Source organism: Pezoporus flaviventris, unplaced genomic scaffold (genome assembly GCF_033815535.1).
Source record: "Pezoporus flaviventris isolate CSIRO_AGI_PZ_B2104156 unplaced genomic scaffold, CSIRO_AGI_Pfla_v1 ptg000148l, whole genome shotgun sequence".
NCBI classification, from domain to species: Eukaryota; Metazoa; Chordata; class Aves; order Psittaciformes; family Psittacidae; genus Pezoporus; species Pezoporus flaviventris.
In genome coordinates, this window is record NW_026892696.1 from 550,041 (window position 1) to 566,382 (window position 16,342).

The 16,342-nt window shown below is 48.4% G+C and overlaps 1 protein-coding gene across 5 annotated transcripts in view; it reads right to left on the reverse strand.

The window, feature by feature from the left end:
- Positions 1-6,280: 6,280 nt before the first annotated feature.
- UBR4 (ubiquitin protein ligase E3 component n-recognin 4) overlaps positions 6,281-16,342 on the reverse strand; it is an 80,642-nt gene continuing 70,580 nt past the window's right edge. For all 5 annotated transcript variants that reach the window (XM_061479412.1, XM_061479411.1, XM_061479410.1 and 2 more), the window contains 6 exons: positions 15,988-16,113; positions 15,056-15,250; positions 12,990-13,214; positions 9,270-9,360; positions 8,567-8,729; positions 6,281-7,462 (listed from right to left, as the gene is read on the reverse strand). In XM_061479412.1, the coding sequence (XP_061335396.1) occupies positions 7,398-7,462; positions 8,567-8,729; positions 9,270-9,360; positions 12,990-13,214; positions 15,056-15,250; positions 15,988-16,113 (865 nt within the window). In that variant the 3' untranslated portion in view covers positions 6,281-7,397. The remainder of the gene's footprint in view (positions 7,463-8,566; positions 8,730-9,269; positions 9,361-12,989; positions 13,215-15,055; positions 15,251-15,987; positions 16,114-16,342) is intronic.

Below are 16,342 nucleotides of genomic sequence, written 5' to 3' on the forward strand. Positions count from 1 at the left end.
CGTGTGTGTTCATTAAATGAGATGAATACAGCTGGCCTGGGAGAAGCTGCGGGGATTAAACACCCAAAGACCAGCTCGAGGAGCATCCCGACACAGATGTTCAGCTGCCTGGGCCATGTGGCAACACTAAAGCCAAACACAACGAGAGGCACGGACACAACCCATCATCCCAAACACTTATTTAGGAGCTGTAAAGGAGATTTTATCCTCCTGGCACACGCGCTCTCCTGGGATGCTGCTTTTGGCTCTCATTCCTACCCAAGGTGGTAATTTCTGTTCTCCCTTGCAGGAGCATCCCAAGCCCTTTTCCACCAGGATCTCCTCATCTCGGGGCAGGACAGCACCCACTCACCCAAGGGGTGTGCACTGAGGGTTGCTGAGGTCGTGTTGCCACAACACAGGAGAAAGAACAAGCAGTAAGCAGGATTATAATTAATAACAGCAATTATTGGGGTTATCATCATTATGGGAAAGATCTCTACATCTGGAGCCCAACAGCTTGTTGAGCACTGGGGATCCCTGCCTGCCCTGGCCTCCTACCCCACGTTACAGCATTTCCTTTGTTTCCCTGTGAGGGTGCTGAGGCGCTGGCACAGGGTGCCCAGAGAAGTTGTGGCTGCCCCATCCCTGGCAGTGTTCAAGGGCAGGTTGGACACAGGGGCTTGGAGCAAGCTGCTCTAGTGGAAGGGGTCCCTGCCCGTGGCAGGGGTTGGAGCTGGAGGAGCTTCAAGGTCCCTTCCAACCCAAACCAGGCTGGGATTCTATGCATTTCTGTTTAATATGTGCCCTTTTCTGTATCACCCACTTTCCCCAGTGGAGAAAGGCTGTAGGAAGGTGTCATCCTGCTTCCCTGGGGGCTTATGACCGATGCAATACAACATCAATGCATTCCCCCTGCGGAGCGGTCGGGGTGAGCTCCAGCAGCCCCAGATCTACACCAACCCACTTCTCCTGCGCCTCCCTGGATGTGTGCAGGTCACCGAGGCCTCGCTGCAGGTTGCACCAGGTCTGGCTGGAGCTGGGGCTATGATTCACCTGAAAGTGGTTTCTATTGCACAAGGGAAGGGACCTGAGTCAGAGTCAGGCAGAGGAGTGTCGGGGCGGGGGCACCTTTCCAGAAGGAAGCCCATTTGGGGCTTTTTCAGAGTGGGAAACCCACTGGGAGGTGCCTGATGCTCCCAGGGTGGTGGAGGAAGGGGCAGGAGAGCTCCGTGGCACCCAGCTGTGGGACTGAGGCAACAGGGAATGCGTCTGATCCCTCCCAGGCCCACGGCAATGGGGGGATGAAGGGAAAAATCACTGTGGGGCAGAAGGGGTTTGGAGAGAGATTGTAACTCCTGCTTCAAACGTGGGACCTGCAGCGACAGAGCCGGATGTGGGGAAGAGCACTAAGCATGGGGTTATCCTGCTAATAAAGGCTATGAAAACCCTAGAATAGTTAGAACCTTTCAGGAGGCAGCACAGACCTCAGCAGGCTGAGAGCCACATTCCCCATCTGAAACCTGGGGGCTGATCCCTTTTGGGGGGTGATACCTGGGGTCCCCGTAATGAAAGAGCATCTCTTCCTACCAGCGCGTTTCCCTTTGGGAAGGGGACCTCTGCTGACATCCAAGACGCTGATGAAAGGGATGGAGCCAGTTCCTCCTCCAGTGGATGTGAATGAGTAGGATCAATCCTGCCAAAAAAAAACCCTAGAAATGGGGGTTTAATCAATCATTTCTTTCCTCTTTTGGAAACCTGCAAGGGAATGACTATTCCTGGAGGATCAGGGCGTTGGGGCTTGGAGGCCTTCAGGGTTGGAGACATCCCTGAGGTGACTGTGAACGTAACTCACCCAACCCTCTTGCTCGGTGGTCTCTGCAAGCTGCACAGCTTGTTCCTCGCCGGGCCCTCAGCTCTGCACGTGTTGAGCTGTGAATCATCCCTGCAAGTCAAAGCCAAGCTGGATTTTCTGATCTGGAATCTGGCAGGGATGCAACCCAAGGGGTGGCTTCCAAATAAGCTCGCGTGGACCATGGGAGGTCTCCTGGGATGCTCTGGGAATGCTGCTCCTCAGCCTGGCTGCTCTCTGGGGTGGCTGGAAAGTTGCTGTGAATTTAAAGGCAGTTTGGGAGCTTGGATTTGGTGCTTTTTTACGGGATCACAGGATCCCAGCCTGGTTTGTGTTGGAGGGACCTTAAAGCTCATGCAGCTTCAACCCCTGCCACGGGCAGGGACCCCTTCCACCAGAGCAGCTTGCTCCAAGCCCCTGTGTCCAGCCTGGCCTTGAACACTGCCAGGGATGGGGCAGCCACAGCTTCTCTGGGCAAATACTCATCTTTTGTACTCATTTCTGTCCCTTACCTGCTTGGAGAACGTCAGATCTCGTCCTTGAGTTCAATGGGGCATGAAATGGGAAGAAATAAGCCCCAGACTGAAAACAGGGCTGGTCCCAAAGGTGTGGCTGGGGCAGGGAGGGAGTTTAGCAGAAGATTTGCTTTGTTGTCCCAGGCAGACAGCAAAGCTGGTGCAACGGTGCCAGTGTTTGCAGAGCAAGTGCTGCAAGGACTGCAACAGAGACAGCAAAGGGCTGGGCTGGTGAAACCTGGTGTGATCTTCCTGCAGCAGCCGGGATGGGACAGTCCAGCCCCGTGCTGTGCCCTTCTGATGAGCAAAGTGGGGATCTTGTCCTGGGAAACATCAGAAGGACATGGAGCTGTTGGAGCAAGTCCTGAGGAGGCCACGAGGATGCTCAGGGGCTGGAGCAGCTCCCATATGGAGAGAGGCTGAGAACATTGGGGCTGCTTAGCCTGGAGAACAGAAGCTGCGTGGAGACCTCAGAGCAGCTTCCAGTGTCTGAAGGGGGCTGCAAGGATGCTGCAGAGGGGCTCTTCATCAGGGACTGTAGTGATAGGACAAGGGGTGATGGGTTCAAACTGAAACAGGGGAAGTTCAGGTTGGAGATAAGGCAGAAGCTCTTCCCTGTGAGGGTGCTGAGGCACTGGCACAGGGTGCCCAGAGAAGCTGTGGCTGCCCCATCCCTGGCAGTGTTCAAGGCCAGGCTGGACACAGGGGCTTGGAGCAAGCTGCAATAGTGGAAGGGGTCCTGGGTTCAGCAGTAGCAGTCACTTTTCTCCTTCTTGGTAGCTGGTGCAGTGCTGTGTTTTGACTTTCAGCCTGGGAGCAGTGCTGATAACACTGATGGTTTCCGTTGTTGCTCAGTAATGTTTAGTCTGACCAAGGACTTTGTGAGGCTCATGCTCTGCCAGGGAGGAGGGGAAGCCGGGAGGAAGCAGACACAGGACACCTGACCCGGGCTAGCCAAGGAGGTATTCCATACCACAGCACGTCATGCGCGGGGTGGGGGGGTAACTGGGAGTTACCCAAAAGGACACGGGCTTCTGGGTCAGACTCCTTTCTTGGCCGGTGGTATTGTATTCTCTTCCCTTGTTATTTCCTCTTATCATTGTTGTCATTGGTGGTAGCGGTGCTGATTTGTGTTGTTCATTGGTTGCTGGACTGCTCTTGTCTCAACCCATGGGAGCGGGGAAGGGGAGAGCCCCTGGGGGGGCCCCTCGGTTGCTTCCAGCCCGGCACCACTCACTGGGAGTGAGTGAACAAGCTGTCTGGCTGGGTTTTAAACCACGCCAAAGGTGTCCCTGCCCGTGGCAGGGGTTGGAGCTGGATGGGCTTTAAGGTCCCTTCCAACCCAAACCAGGCTGGGATTCTAAGAACTAGCCACCCAGCAAACAGAAAAGCCTCTGTGCTTCCCAGAACCAGTGGCTTGGGCACCTCAGGAGGTGTTTTGGTTCAAATAAGACCGTCAAACCCCAGTTCATCAAACACGACACAAACCTTCCTGCCAGGTAAGCACAGGCTGTGCCCTAGGAACTGTTTTCATGTGGTTCAGTGCCCCGTGGCACATGTCTGGTGTCTCACTGCTTTGCTGTAGCCTCCTGGAGCATTGCCATGGCAGGAACTGGTAATGGCTTCCTATGAAAGGGGATTTTGTTGGCTAATACCGAGGTAACCTTTGGTCCAGCGTGTGCTCAGGCTTCCCAAAAGCTTTGGACAAAGAGAGAAGAGTTCTGTAGTTGAGATGTCCCCATGTGATCATCGAGGCTCCACCATGGTCTTGCTTGAATGCACATGATCCATGTGGCCATCCCCTGTGTGGAACACAAGCTGTATGGATCCATGTCCAGCGAGATAAATCGCTTTTCCGGCATCGGAAAAAGTCCAGGGAATCTTTGATGGCATTGAAACACTGCAGCTCACAGTGTGTTTATGCTCAGCAGCCCTAATCCACTGCTTGATGGAAAATACTTCCAGGCTATTGCAGTAAGAGGCAAACACAGGGGAGATGCTTGGATGGAGAGCCAGCTGGAAGCGGTGGTGGCAGGGCAGAGGAGCAGCAGCAAGGCTTCCTTCCCATCCTGGTCAGAAGAGCACTCAGCCATGTACAGCTTCCAGAAGGGCATTTGCCTGCTTTAAAAGGGAACAGGCAGCAGGATGAAGGAAGCCAGCAGGAAATAGAAGGAGGAAGGTCAAGAGCTTCCCATCTTACAGAGCAAGGCCCAGTTCTGTTCGGGTCCCAGGCCACCCTGGTTCTTGTGCTCACAAAGGGGTTTTCCCTCCAGAACTCTGTTCAGCTGCTGCTTTGGGTCATCAGTTTTGAGTCACTTTACCTGCTTTGAGGCATTTTCCCTCAGTCTTGCTCCTCTCGTTCTTCTAATTTAAGTAACACTCCCTCTGAAAGTCTTTGCTGGCTCCCCCAGCCCGTGGGGGATGTTGCAGCCTGCGCACACTGTTTGAGCCGCTGCGTGTGACCTGTGTCAGCTGGAACTACCCAAAACACTCTTGTTCTTGTCCCTCTTTAGGACTTCTGGCGTAGTTTTTATGAGTCTTTAGTCCTTCCCAGGCTGTTCTGCTATGCAGAAGCACTATCACGTTGTTTCCACCTTCTTTTCAAGCCCTCTGTGGTTTATGGATATGCCACCTTTGTTTTTCAAAATACATCTCTGGGCCTTTGCAAAAGCACCTAGAGCAGCTCTCAGCAGTTACTGCAACTGTGCTTACACTTGTAAGGACACAGTGTAAGCCCTCCCTTGAAGACCCTTCCTCCTTGTGGTTGTAGTAACATCAGTGAAGAGATGGTGATCACGTTCTGCTCCTGGTAAGTTTAAGGATCTGCTCGGCTGCACAGGTGGAAAAAGAATGATTTTGCTGGTATAAACTCCACCAGGTCCTGCCAGAGCCTGGCTTTGTAGAAGACCTGTGCCACAGAGCTGCACCAGGATCTGCAGCAGGAAAAACTGGAGCTGTGCTGAAGTTACGTTGCAGGTAAAGTGAAGAGAGGTGCTGCAGGAGGTCTGTGTAACATCCATCTTTGTGCCAGTGAGGCAATGGCAGAGAAGCAGATGCTGAGGGGCTGGGCACAGGAGGCTGTGGCTGTAGGGAGAAGACCTATTTGTCTGTAACAAGATGATGATGAGATGAGCAATGCAGCCCACTGTGCATCCTAGCTTTCCAAAGCACATTCATAGTTCTTGTCCCCAGCTTAACCGGTCTCTTACACAAAACCCAAAGTCAGAACGTGGCACGGTTTCAGTCTTGCACCTGAAGTCTCCGTGTTGTGAGAACCTTTGGAACCACAGTCACAAAAACCTGGTTTCTTGTTCCCTGCTCCAGCTGCTGTCAGGGATCAGACTGATTTGAAAGGTCATATCCTCAAAAAGGGGTTTTAGTCTTGCCCAAGCTACCACACACCGGTATCGGTGAGCAATGCTTGTGCAGCCACCCAGAGGTTATTACAGCTGTTTATTTGGAGAGAAGACTGTTAGGTTTGACTTCACAGGGCTTTTAAAACAAGGTGTGTTTTTTCTCTTTTATGTGGTTAAAAGGCAGGCGAAACGAAATATCTCTGTACTAAAGAACAAAGTCCACACATCAGCCCCCCTCCTGTACCTTCATGAGGCGAGACACACTACGCAACCAACACAGCAGCCCACTGACATGTCCTCGAGTCCCCTGTAAGACACCAAGCCCAGCTTCTTGGGGTGGTTTGCTATTCAGTGCTCCTCCCCAAAAGCAGATCTGACTGCCAGGAATGACATAAGCACCCACGGAGGCGAGAAGACAGAGCTTGGGCCTTCACCCCTTTGCTGATTGCCAAATCATAACGTGTGCTCCACACAAACAAAAGGCATCAAATAGGTTGCTGAGTTCTTCAGCCTCTAAAATAATTACTATGTATGGGATGGGACTGTGTTAGGATTGCGGAAATTCAAGTTCAAACAGAGACAAGGAAGACAGGGAAAGCTTTATTAGGTTCCAGCTTAACCACGTGTCAGCTGGGTTACAGGACAGCAGAACTGGTGGTAAAGGTAAGTTACCAGCATGCACAACTGGGTGAGAAAAGGCAAGGCTGTATCCAAAGCAGGTACTTGGTGTCAGGCCAGGGCATGCACACCAAAATGGAAGCTATCAAAGGGGCGAGTGGCCGGCTCAGGAATGTGCATTTCCATGTGATTTTCCATGCATTTTGCAGAAGCCGTGAATTTTATGAGAGAGAGAAAACAAATTCAAGGCCAGCAGCGCATCCCTCTGGGAGGGAACGTGGCCATCAGTACTACATGACCAGAGGCCACAGCATGCAGGCCTGCTTTGAACACAGCCTTGGTGAGAGTGAAGTCAGGAAGACACTGGGATATGCAACATGCCTTGAGAGGGGCAATGCGAAGCACCAGGGGATGGTGGCAGGGCCAGATGCCCTCACCCAGGTGGAGAAGGGCTGAGGGAAACGCTGTCCTTGCAGTCCACGAGTCCCTAAGGCTCATGTCCCGCAAGGGGAAACCTGCTCTGCATGTAAAATCAGTAAAGACAGTGTCAGTCTTTTTCCTTGCTTGCTACAAGCCTTTTGTTTCCTGTGTCTCCTTGTCCAGACTATGGGCCGGAAAGAGCAGCAGCTCCGAGCCCTGAGAGAAGGAGCTCTGAAAGAAAAGAGGAGACAGAACTTGGCATTCAGGCTGCTGCATGGTTCAAGTACTAGTCAAACCCATCTTACCCATTTGTTCGATTTATTTAACTTCAAAGAGGTGCACACTAAAGCATTAAGATTTACTGGTTTGGATTCCTCTCTGTACAAGTTCTTTCAACCAGCTTTGAATACACAAAGGCTTTACAGATAGAAGCACTGAAATACAAGATAAAACAAATCTAAATTCCAAATCACTTCAAGAGGAAAAATTGTAGAAAATAAAAAAAAAAAAAAAAAAAAAAAAAAGAATTAATCAAAAAACTCTCCTCCAAAAACTGCAGCACTCCTCAGGGAAGGGACAGACTGCACAAGGAGGAACACAAAGGGATGGAAGGCAAGCTAGTGTAGTCTCTGCCCAACGCTTCGCTGTGCTGGCGGCTCAGGGGATGGAGTTCAAAAGATCCTTGAGGAAGCTGTCGGGATCACTGATTTCTGACAAGAGTCCTTTAAAACAAGAGAAGATAAGACAGAATAATTAGATCCACAAAGCAGCTTTTCCTGCCCACGTTGGGGATTTGTGCTAGGACATGTCTAAGTTAATAATGACAGCTGCAGCGTTATTTTGAGCATGAGCAAGACACAGATAAACCCCTGTTGGATGCAGAAGGCACCAAAAGTGTGTGCTTTAAATCCATATGGCACATGTTCCTGTGCAAGTGAGCAACCGCAGGGACCCTGCTAGCTGGCTGCCTGGCAGCTCTGTACATCAGGCAGAAAGAGGCTAGCTTGGAGCACAACAAACTTGTGACAGAACTAAGAGCAGCTTCTCTACACATTCGTTTTCAGCATCTCCTGACTCCTGGGGATACAAAATCCCTATGGAGAAAGGCTGGGAACATTGAGGCTCTTCAGCCTGGAGAAGAGAAGCTGCATTGAGACCTCAGAGCAGCTTCCAGTGTCTGAAGGGGGCTACAAGGATGCTGGAGAGGGACTCTTCATCAGGGACTGTAGTGACAGGACAAGGGGTGATGGGTTCAGACTGAAACAGGGGAAGTTCAGGTTGGAGACAAGGCAGAAATTCTTTACTTTGAGGGTGCTGAGGCGCTGGCACAGGGTGCCCAGAGAAGCTGTGGCTGCCCCATCCCTGGCAGTGTTCAAGGCCAGGTTGGACACAGGGGCTTGGAGCAAGCTGCTCTAGTGGAAGGGGTCCCTGCCCGTGGCAGGGGGTTGGAACTGGATGAGCTTTAAGGTCCCTTCCAACACAAACCATTCCATGATTCTATGCAGGCACACTCACTGCACTGAACTGCTGCCTTGAGTACACAGTCACATCTGTTCATCAACCTTCAAACCACATATTCCCCAAAGCACCTTTAAGCTGTGATGAGCATATGTATATTTAAGAGACAAGATTGAGGACCCATAGGATCAGGTGAGAGAAATTTTCCTGCCTGGGGATGCTCAAGTGTTGTCTCCCAACCGTGTTTGAAGTAGCTTAGGCAATACCAGGAGCACAAACAAGCTGCTGCAGCGGTGTCAGGAATGCTGCTGTCTCAAGCAGTCACGAGTTGCATAAGGCAGCCTATAAAAGGGAAAGTGCACACTTACCAGCCACATCCAGAAACTCGGAGAACGTTTCCACTGGCATGAATTCCTCCTGGAAGGTTTTCAGGGCCTTGTCTGCAGCTTCGTGTATTGGCATGTCGTTGTGTCGTATGAATTCAGCAAGAGAGTAGGACCAGCCTCCCTCTGTGTTACTGGTAGGCACCTTCTATGAGAGGGGAAAATGGGATCAAATCAGTCCAAAACATAACAGTGTAGAACAATAACTGATCCCTTCTCCTGTTGCTCTTGGACGTGCACCCCCTGCCACACAGTGAAAACTACCCCATATGTGACTGCTTTGAACAGAATGTAAAGCAAGGTCACAGGTATTTTCTTACTCTCATTATCTGACCCTCTTTGGAAGCTGCAGGTTCCCTTCTGGTGGACGCCGCTCCCTCCTTCCTTACCCACTGCTTCCCTTGGGCAGCTCTGAATGTCCTTGCTTTAGTGAATGATGAACAGACAAAAATAAGCAAATACACAATGCAGGAGTGGAAGAAGTCTCTCAATTCTTCAGACACCAAACATCAAGAGGTGCAATAAGCACAGGCAGCCTCTTGTGGCCTTTCTGCTCATCCAAGGTGAGGTTTTACGTGTTACAAGGATCTTGGAAAAAAGGGGCTTCAAATTCTGCCTTCTGTTTCCAACACATGTAGTCATTCAGGTTAGAAAGCTGGTATGAATGAACTTCAAGGTTTTTTCTTACCTTGAACATGTTGTAAATGAGATCTACTAGGGCCCAGAAGAGAAGGCCAGAGCGGTATGTTCCATAGTCCTTCACTGTCTTATCTGCCAGTCTAGGAAGATAATGAAATCAATCTTGGAGTTAATCACTTTACTATGCTTTGGTAACCCATTTGATGAATAGCATGAAAGCTGAAGCAGCCAAAAAGCCTATCAATAATCCACACGGGAATAGCTCCGAGTAAGCTTTGCTCTGTGTGCTTGGACACAAAACAAACATTGGGCATCCACAACCTCTGTACAACAGTTCCTATGGCTAGGAAGTCACTTGCCCAGCCGTGCCTGAGGCAGCCAAAGCAGGTTAACCAATAACACCTTATTTCACAGGAAGAAAAGAAGCACAGAGGGAAGTTTACTGCTGAGACTAGTAGGAAGTCAACAGCCAAGCTGGAATAAACAGCCCACATCCCCCATGTGTGTGCTCCCTGCACAGCAGATTCCTGCACAAATAACTAAATGGAGGTTTCTGTATCAATGGCAGAGAGCACAGTTCTGCTTCGAACTCACAAAAGCATTTCTGAAAGACTCCAAGGGAAACATCTCATCCTTGAAGAAATGGAGGAATTCCCATTTAATACTTTCTCGGTTATTCTATCGCTGTGAAAGGAGTTTGGGTTTGGAACTGCAGCATCTGGCTGAAGAAATGCTCCAAAAGGTGCAGAGCTGTCCTGGGATAACAGCTCCCAAAGTTTACAGGATTAATCACAAACAGGTCCTGGCAAGGCAGAACCTCCTGCCAGCAACTCTAATGGCTTTGGAATTTTCTTGCATGTGTTTCTCAGGTACCTTTGCCTCCATCACATGCTGCTTCCTGCTCACCACTTAAAAGCTTTGGAAAGAAAAAGCCCTTTTCTATGCATCTAGAATTAGATGAGCTTCCAAGGCAGTAAGACAAAAGGGTATTGTCTGACCTGCGATCTGCCATCAACTGGGGGTTTCTTGGGGGGAAAAAAGCATCTTTCTGCTCTTCTCAAAGGTTCCATTTGTGTGTCTGCCCTTAACACAGGCAGCCTGGGAGGTGGCAGCCTGCTTGGGCACTAAGCTTAATTACTGAAAGGAAAACCAATTAGTAAAGGTGACTAAATTTCCACGGGAAGAGCAGCAAGGCAGAGCGAGGCTAATTCTAGACTCCCAAATACTGCAAGCCAGGGTTTCTTTTTATGTGAAGGGGTTTGATCTAATTGGAGTCTGCTCCTTTAATTGAAAACTAAAAGGCCCTTGTGGGTTAAGTCTGGTAGCTACCTTCTGGAACAGCTACTCCATGTCATAGCTGCAGCCTTGTCATTAATGTAAGCTGGTTCAGGCTCAGCAGTTGTACGTGGGCTGCCAGCAGACAGCTAGACATCAATGCTTCAGGAACCTTGCTTCTTCATGAATATTTTACGAAGGTCACAGTCAGAGCAAAGGGGAAAAAACCAGAAGGATATTTTCCTCCCAAACTCCAGATGAAAGCTACGCTGGGAAGTGTCTACAGGCTTTTTCTAGCTAGAATTCCTGCTTCAGGAATAAGAAGCAGGTAATCGGTCACTTGATTCAGCTCTTTGGCATTTGTAAGTTATAGTTACAAAAAAAAGAACAAATCCATTCTGGCAATTTCATCTTTGGGCTTAAATCCCAAGTGTTTCTAAACCAAAGAATCTCTCTCTTTGCTGTTGTAGACAAACTGTGATAACTGCAGCTCCTGGCACAGACAGAAGACATTTTGGGCTTGATCCTCCTCAGATGTGTCTTACTAATCCAGCTGAGCAGCTGTAGGAAACACCTAACCACAGGACAGGGCATGGGCACTGTTTCTTGCCTTCACTTAAGTATGAGGGAATACAGAATATTGCCTGCATGTTCATTAATAAGATTTACAGGCCCTTTTTAGGATCACAAATTGCTTTTAGATGCACTGTTGGTTGCTACAGCAACTTCTCTCCATCTCCTCCACTAAAGGCAGCAACAAGTCCTTGTGTCTCCCTAACCTTCAGCCCACACCACCCCGATGTAGTCTGAATGGTGCAGTTCCCAGAGAGCACCCTTGTACTGCATCTCATGTGGAATGCTAACTGTAATCTCTGTATGCAGACACATTACTGTGATGTTACAGACACTGGCTTTCGTTTTGCCTTGGCCTTTAAATTCAAGGTATTGGCCCTTATCTGCAGAGCATTTCACCATCCATCACCCTCTTCCTGATTTTCCACAAGAATAAATAAGCCCAGCCCTTGGAAATAAGAACTGCCATATTTCTATTGCTGAGAGGTATTATCAGCAGCAGGCTTTGTGCTCTCTTAGTCTGCAGGGATTAAAGCAAGTCCTTGAATAAACCTTGACATAATTCCTGAGAACTACTTCTGAGTGTTTTCCCCTCAAATTCCAGAGATTGGGTGCTTCAGCTGGAAGGTTCTTGCTCTGTTTCAATATGCTTTTATTTCAGTCATGGTTGGAAATAAGTTGGGAAAGAAACAGAATCTTTTACTGAGGGATAAAAACCACCAAACATCCACGGCAAACCCACAGCTCTGCTTTGCCAGTCTCCTTCACAAGCCACATGAAAGCTGCACACCCCTGTGTCCACAATAACATCTCCTGTCAGTGTTAAACCCCCTTTCCCAGGACTCAGACAGGGTGGTGGAAATAGGAGACACAGAACAGGCTGAGCCTGAAGAGCAGAAACTAGCACAGAAATCAATACAGGAGCCCCTTCAAGGGCTCTTTCCCTTTTGATGCCTTTAATAGCATTGATGCATGCTGTGTTGTGTGTTACTACAATGTAATGACTTTATCAAACACATAATTAATGTCATCAGAATAAGAATGCCCTTTAAAGCGACTCAGAATAATAATGAATGTATTCCTAATTATGACAGCTATTTAAAATCATCTTTTCAGTAACTGGAATTCTCCTTCCTTCTCTGGAAGTATGGGCTTTTGTCAGGCGCAGCCACTTATTCTTGTGCTTCAAGTGCCTGACAGCTGCTATTGATTCTTTTCTTTTTTAAAAGCAATGGCATTTGATTTCTATTTCTATTTTTCTATTTAAAGAAGCTGGTGCACTGATCAAAAGAGCACAGAAACAGCTTCTTTAGTAAAGCAAGCAGAGAGCATGCTAGCAGCTCTGAAACAGCACACAGCAGAAGTTACTACAGCATTATTACATCTCACTCGATACAGGGGGAAAATAATCATGGAATGGTTTGGGTTGGAAGGAACCTTAAAGCTCCTCCAGCTCCAACCCCAACGGGCAGGGACCCCTTCCACTGGAGCAGCTTGCTCCAAGCCCCTGTGTCCAACCTGGCCTTGAACACTGCCAGGGATGGGGCAGCCACAGCTTCTCTGCGCACCCTGTGCCAGCGCCTCAGCACCCTCACAGGGAAGAGCTTCTGCCTAAGAGCTCATCTCAGTCTCCCCTCTGGCAGGTTAAAGACATTAAATTTATCATTCTCCTACTTTTAGGAGATATAATTCCTAGGAAAAGCATCATTTCCACTGATCAACTAATTCATGCACTGCAGAAAACACCCAGAACTGAATGCTCCTGCTTATACCTCTGCAACGCTGAGCGCAAAACTTCCCAGAAGGGTCAGTATCTACTGTTCTAGAACACACACACTCCCTTCCTTATCTCCCCATAAGCTGCCTGTGGCTCTCACTGCAGTGACAGTGACAGGAGCACACCGGCTGTGGCATGGCTAACCTGCTGGCTCCCCCTGGCGACACCACTCGCACGTGGGAGGTGACAAGGAGCCTCTTGAGGATCTCCACTCTCATGGCTTTCCACTTCTCGGGGGGTGAGATGTGCAGTGCCAGCACGGTGTAATAGTGGGGCCCGTCCACCTCGTAGGCACTCTCCACCCACTTCTCCTTGGGGTGCTCCATGAAGCTCTGCAGGTTCTTCTCCTCCCTCGAAGTTGCTCGAGTTCTGAAACACAAGAAAAGCTTCAGCAGCTGCTCTGGCTCATACATGTTAATGTGCTACTCCTCAGGAGCTTTGAGGGGCTGCATCCATGCAGTCCTGAACAGGAGAAAGCAGTGCAGGCTTGGCACTATCGGGTTGTTTCCAAATCCCTTCACTGCTTGAGCAGTTGCTCCCAGTGGAGCAGGCAAGCCTAGCATCACTTTTCCTCGGAGCTGTGTATGGAACTGGAGCCCTGTAAAGCAGCTGGCATTGTCCCAGTAGAAGGCAATACTATTTTTCCTTGTTTTAGAGGATAAACAGAGTAAGGCAAACCAGTCCATGTGTTCAGGTTGCACCATCTCCCATCTGACACTGCAGCTCCTACACCAGACTTTAGAATTAGTTTACATGATTCATGTAATTCAGAAAGCAAAATTCAAATTCAAAAGCAATCACTGAGAAGATAAAGGCCAATTTCAAAATCAAAAAGACAGTGGATTTACTGTAAGCTTATACATATATATATTCCCCCTAGCTCCAATCTCTTCAGGAGTCCTGACACCCCAGAGCTGCCCATGCGACCTCTGTGTTACAGCAGACTTTATGTACATCCATCATGCTTTACCATGGTCTACTGCTCTACTTCATCAGGAAGAGGCTGCCAGCCAAACAGGGCAAGATAGGTTAGATACACCCTCCCTACCAGGAAGGTATAAAGCAGCATCTTAGCAGATAAAGCTGTTCCTATGTGACCTTTTCATCTACTACATGCTACAGCTGGTAGCCAACCAGTAGCTCTTCATTTTCTCCATTTAATATCATCATGTCTTTAGGGAAAAAATAATGCCTGGAAACTACATAAAGCATTTTTACACAAGAGCCACACAGCGGGTTCTGGGCTCTCGGGTGCCAGCAAGCAGCCCAACAAGATGAAAAGAATAGTTTCATTTATGTGTCTCCCAAGGGACTCAGAAAACAAGAGCACAGGGATCTGGAGATAGATAGCAAAAACAATAGACAAATTGTATTAGAGCCAAAATGTTGATTAGTTCCAGACAGGAAAATGAGAGAGATTTCCCTGTACTGCATTTGGAGTGACCTTGGTTGAAGAGGAGTGTATTTTAACATTTATAGCCTCATTTAATTAGTCTTTCTAGTATCTAACTACACAAACAAAAGGCATACGGGCTTTACATTGTCTGTATTATCAGGACCAGCTCGTGCATTCCAAAGCATTTAGGTACCAACAGATTTGCACACTTGGACTTAGTGTCAAGCCAAAGGGCACCCTTATCCCATGCCTTGCATAAAGAAGATCTTACTGAAACACTGTTGATAGTTATAATAATAATAGAAAAAAGTGTCTCAAAGTCAGGCAAACCTCAGGGACCTGATCACTACAGGAGAATTCTAGTATGTCAAAACTGGAAACAAAACTGACTGCGTTATTTCTGTGTTATTTTAATACTGGCTAAAATGATACCAGGGTTAAGTTTTCAACTAACAATTACTTCATCCTAGTGTCTCTCTTCTGTCTGCTCCAGAGGAAATGAAGCTGGCAGTGTTCCTTTCATCTAATAACCCTGTTGTTCACTCCAGAGGTAATAATTACATCTAGAATGGAAAGAGAAGCTAATTCCCAATTGCTTTTACTCAATAGGCTCCCTGTTATCCGGCATGTTCAGGCAGCAGCTCCAACCAATGAAAACCTCCAACAGCCCACTTAGGATGCGCAGTTTGGTTCCTCCTAAAGCTTTTGTGTGATTTCCCATCTTTCTTGCCTCAGACGCGTAACAAAGCCCAGAGTGCAGCTCTGAGAGACCTTTCTGAGACTACAAGCAGAAGGCAGAGGTAAAGATACTGACGTGTTGAGGACGTAGAGCACCGTGTGGATTATGTATGGAATGAGGTGTATGTTGCTCTCCCTTCCTCCTCCTCCAGTATCTACGCTGAATGATTGCTCCATTGCAAACCGGAGAAAGAGCAGTTTAATGTCATGGACATTGAGCTGGTAGGTGGGCTCCCGCTGCCCTGTGCACTCCTGGAGGTACGTGTTGTGTCTGAAAAACAGCAGTTAAGTGTTACTTTCTCAAGCACCTTTTAAAAACTTCAATCGAGTTTCCTCTTCCACACCAGAGCTCAGAATCCGAGCACATATTGCACTGAAAGGCTGCAAGGAATGACCAGGGTATGAAATGCAATCACTGCTACCTTCGATTAACCTCCTGAAAGGGAGGCTCTCAGCTTACTCTGGCAAATCCAAGTCCATCTGCAGATCGATCGATCTATCTATCTATCTATCTATCTATCTATCTATCTATCTATCTATCTATCTATCTATCATATCTCCCCCCATCAATACTATTTTCCCATGTCCAGGTGTGGGATCTTCCTATCTATCTATCTATAATATCTCCCCCCATCAATACTATTTTCCCATGTCCAGGGTGTGGGATACAGCTCCCTGGCTGAAATGAATTAATGATGTTACCACTCCTGATTTCTAACCTGACTGTACAAACCCAGCACAAGATGGACCAGAATACTGACAACAGATGAACCATCTGCTCCAGGGAAGTGGCTGGGCTACTGTAACTCATTACCATCCAACAGAGGTTTGGAACTACACAGGGGAATCCTCTGATGTCAAGACAGGTTTCTTTTGTAAAGCAGGGGGTCATTGGGTTGCAAATAAATCAATACTGTCACCTCACACTGCAACTTCAGGAGTAACTTGGGGTTAAGGAGGGAATGAATTCATTTATTTATAGGTCGAGAAGTTATCTTTCCTACTCACCGTGCTAAGCAAGTAGCAAAAGCAGACTCTGGCACGTGAGGTCCCCAGACTGGCAGGAGCCCGTTACACTTGGTGTTGGCATTTTGCAGGGCTGCACTCTCCCACTCTTCACGGCCGCGAGCAAGTCTGCATGGAGAAAGCAAGCCATGCCCAGGCAAGTTAGAAGGACGCAAGTTTTTAGCTAAGAAATCATCAAAATTTGACAATTCCACAGCTTCTTTAAACCATGGAGCTCACTTTTCAGTGCCCAGGCCTGACCTCCGTTTGGCACATTAAAACAGACCACACCAGAGAAGCCCATGATGTCCCCAGGCTGTAAAGTGATCAACTCAGAAGCAAACCCATCCCGAGTTAC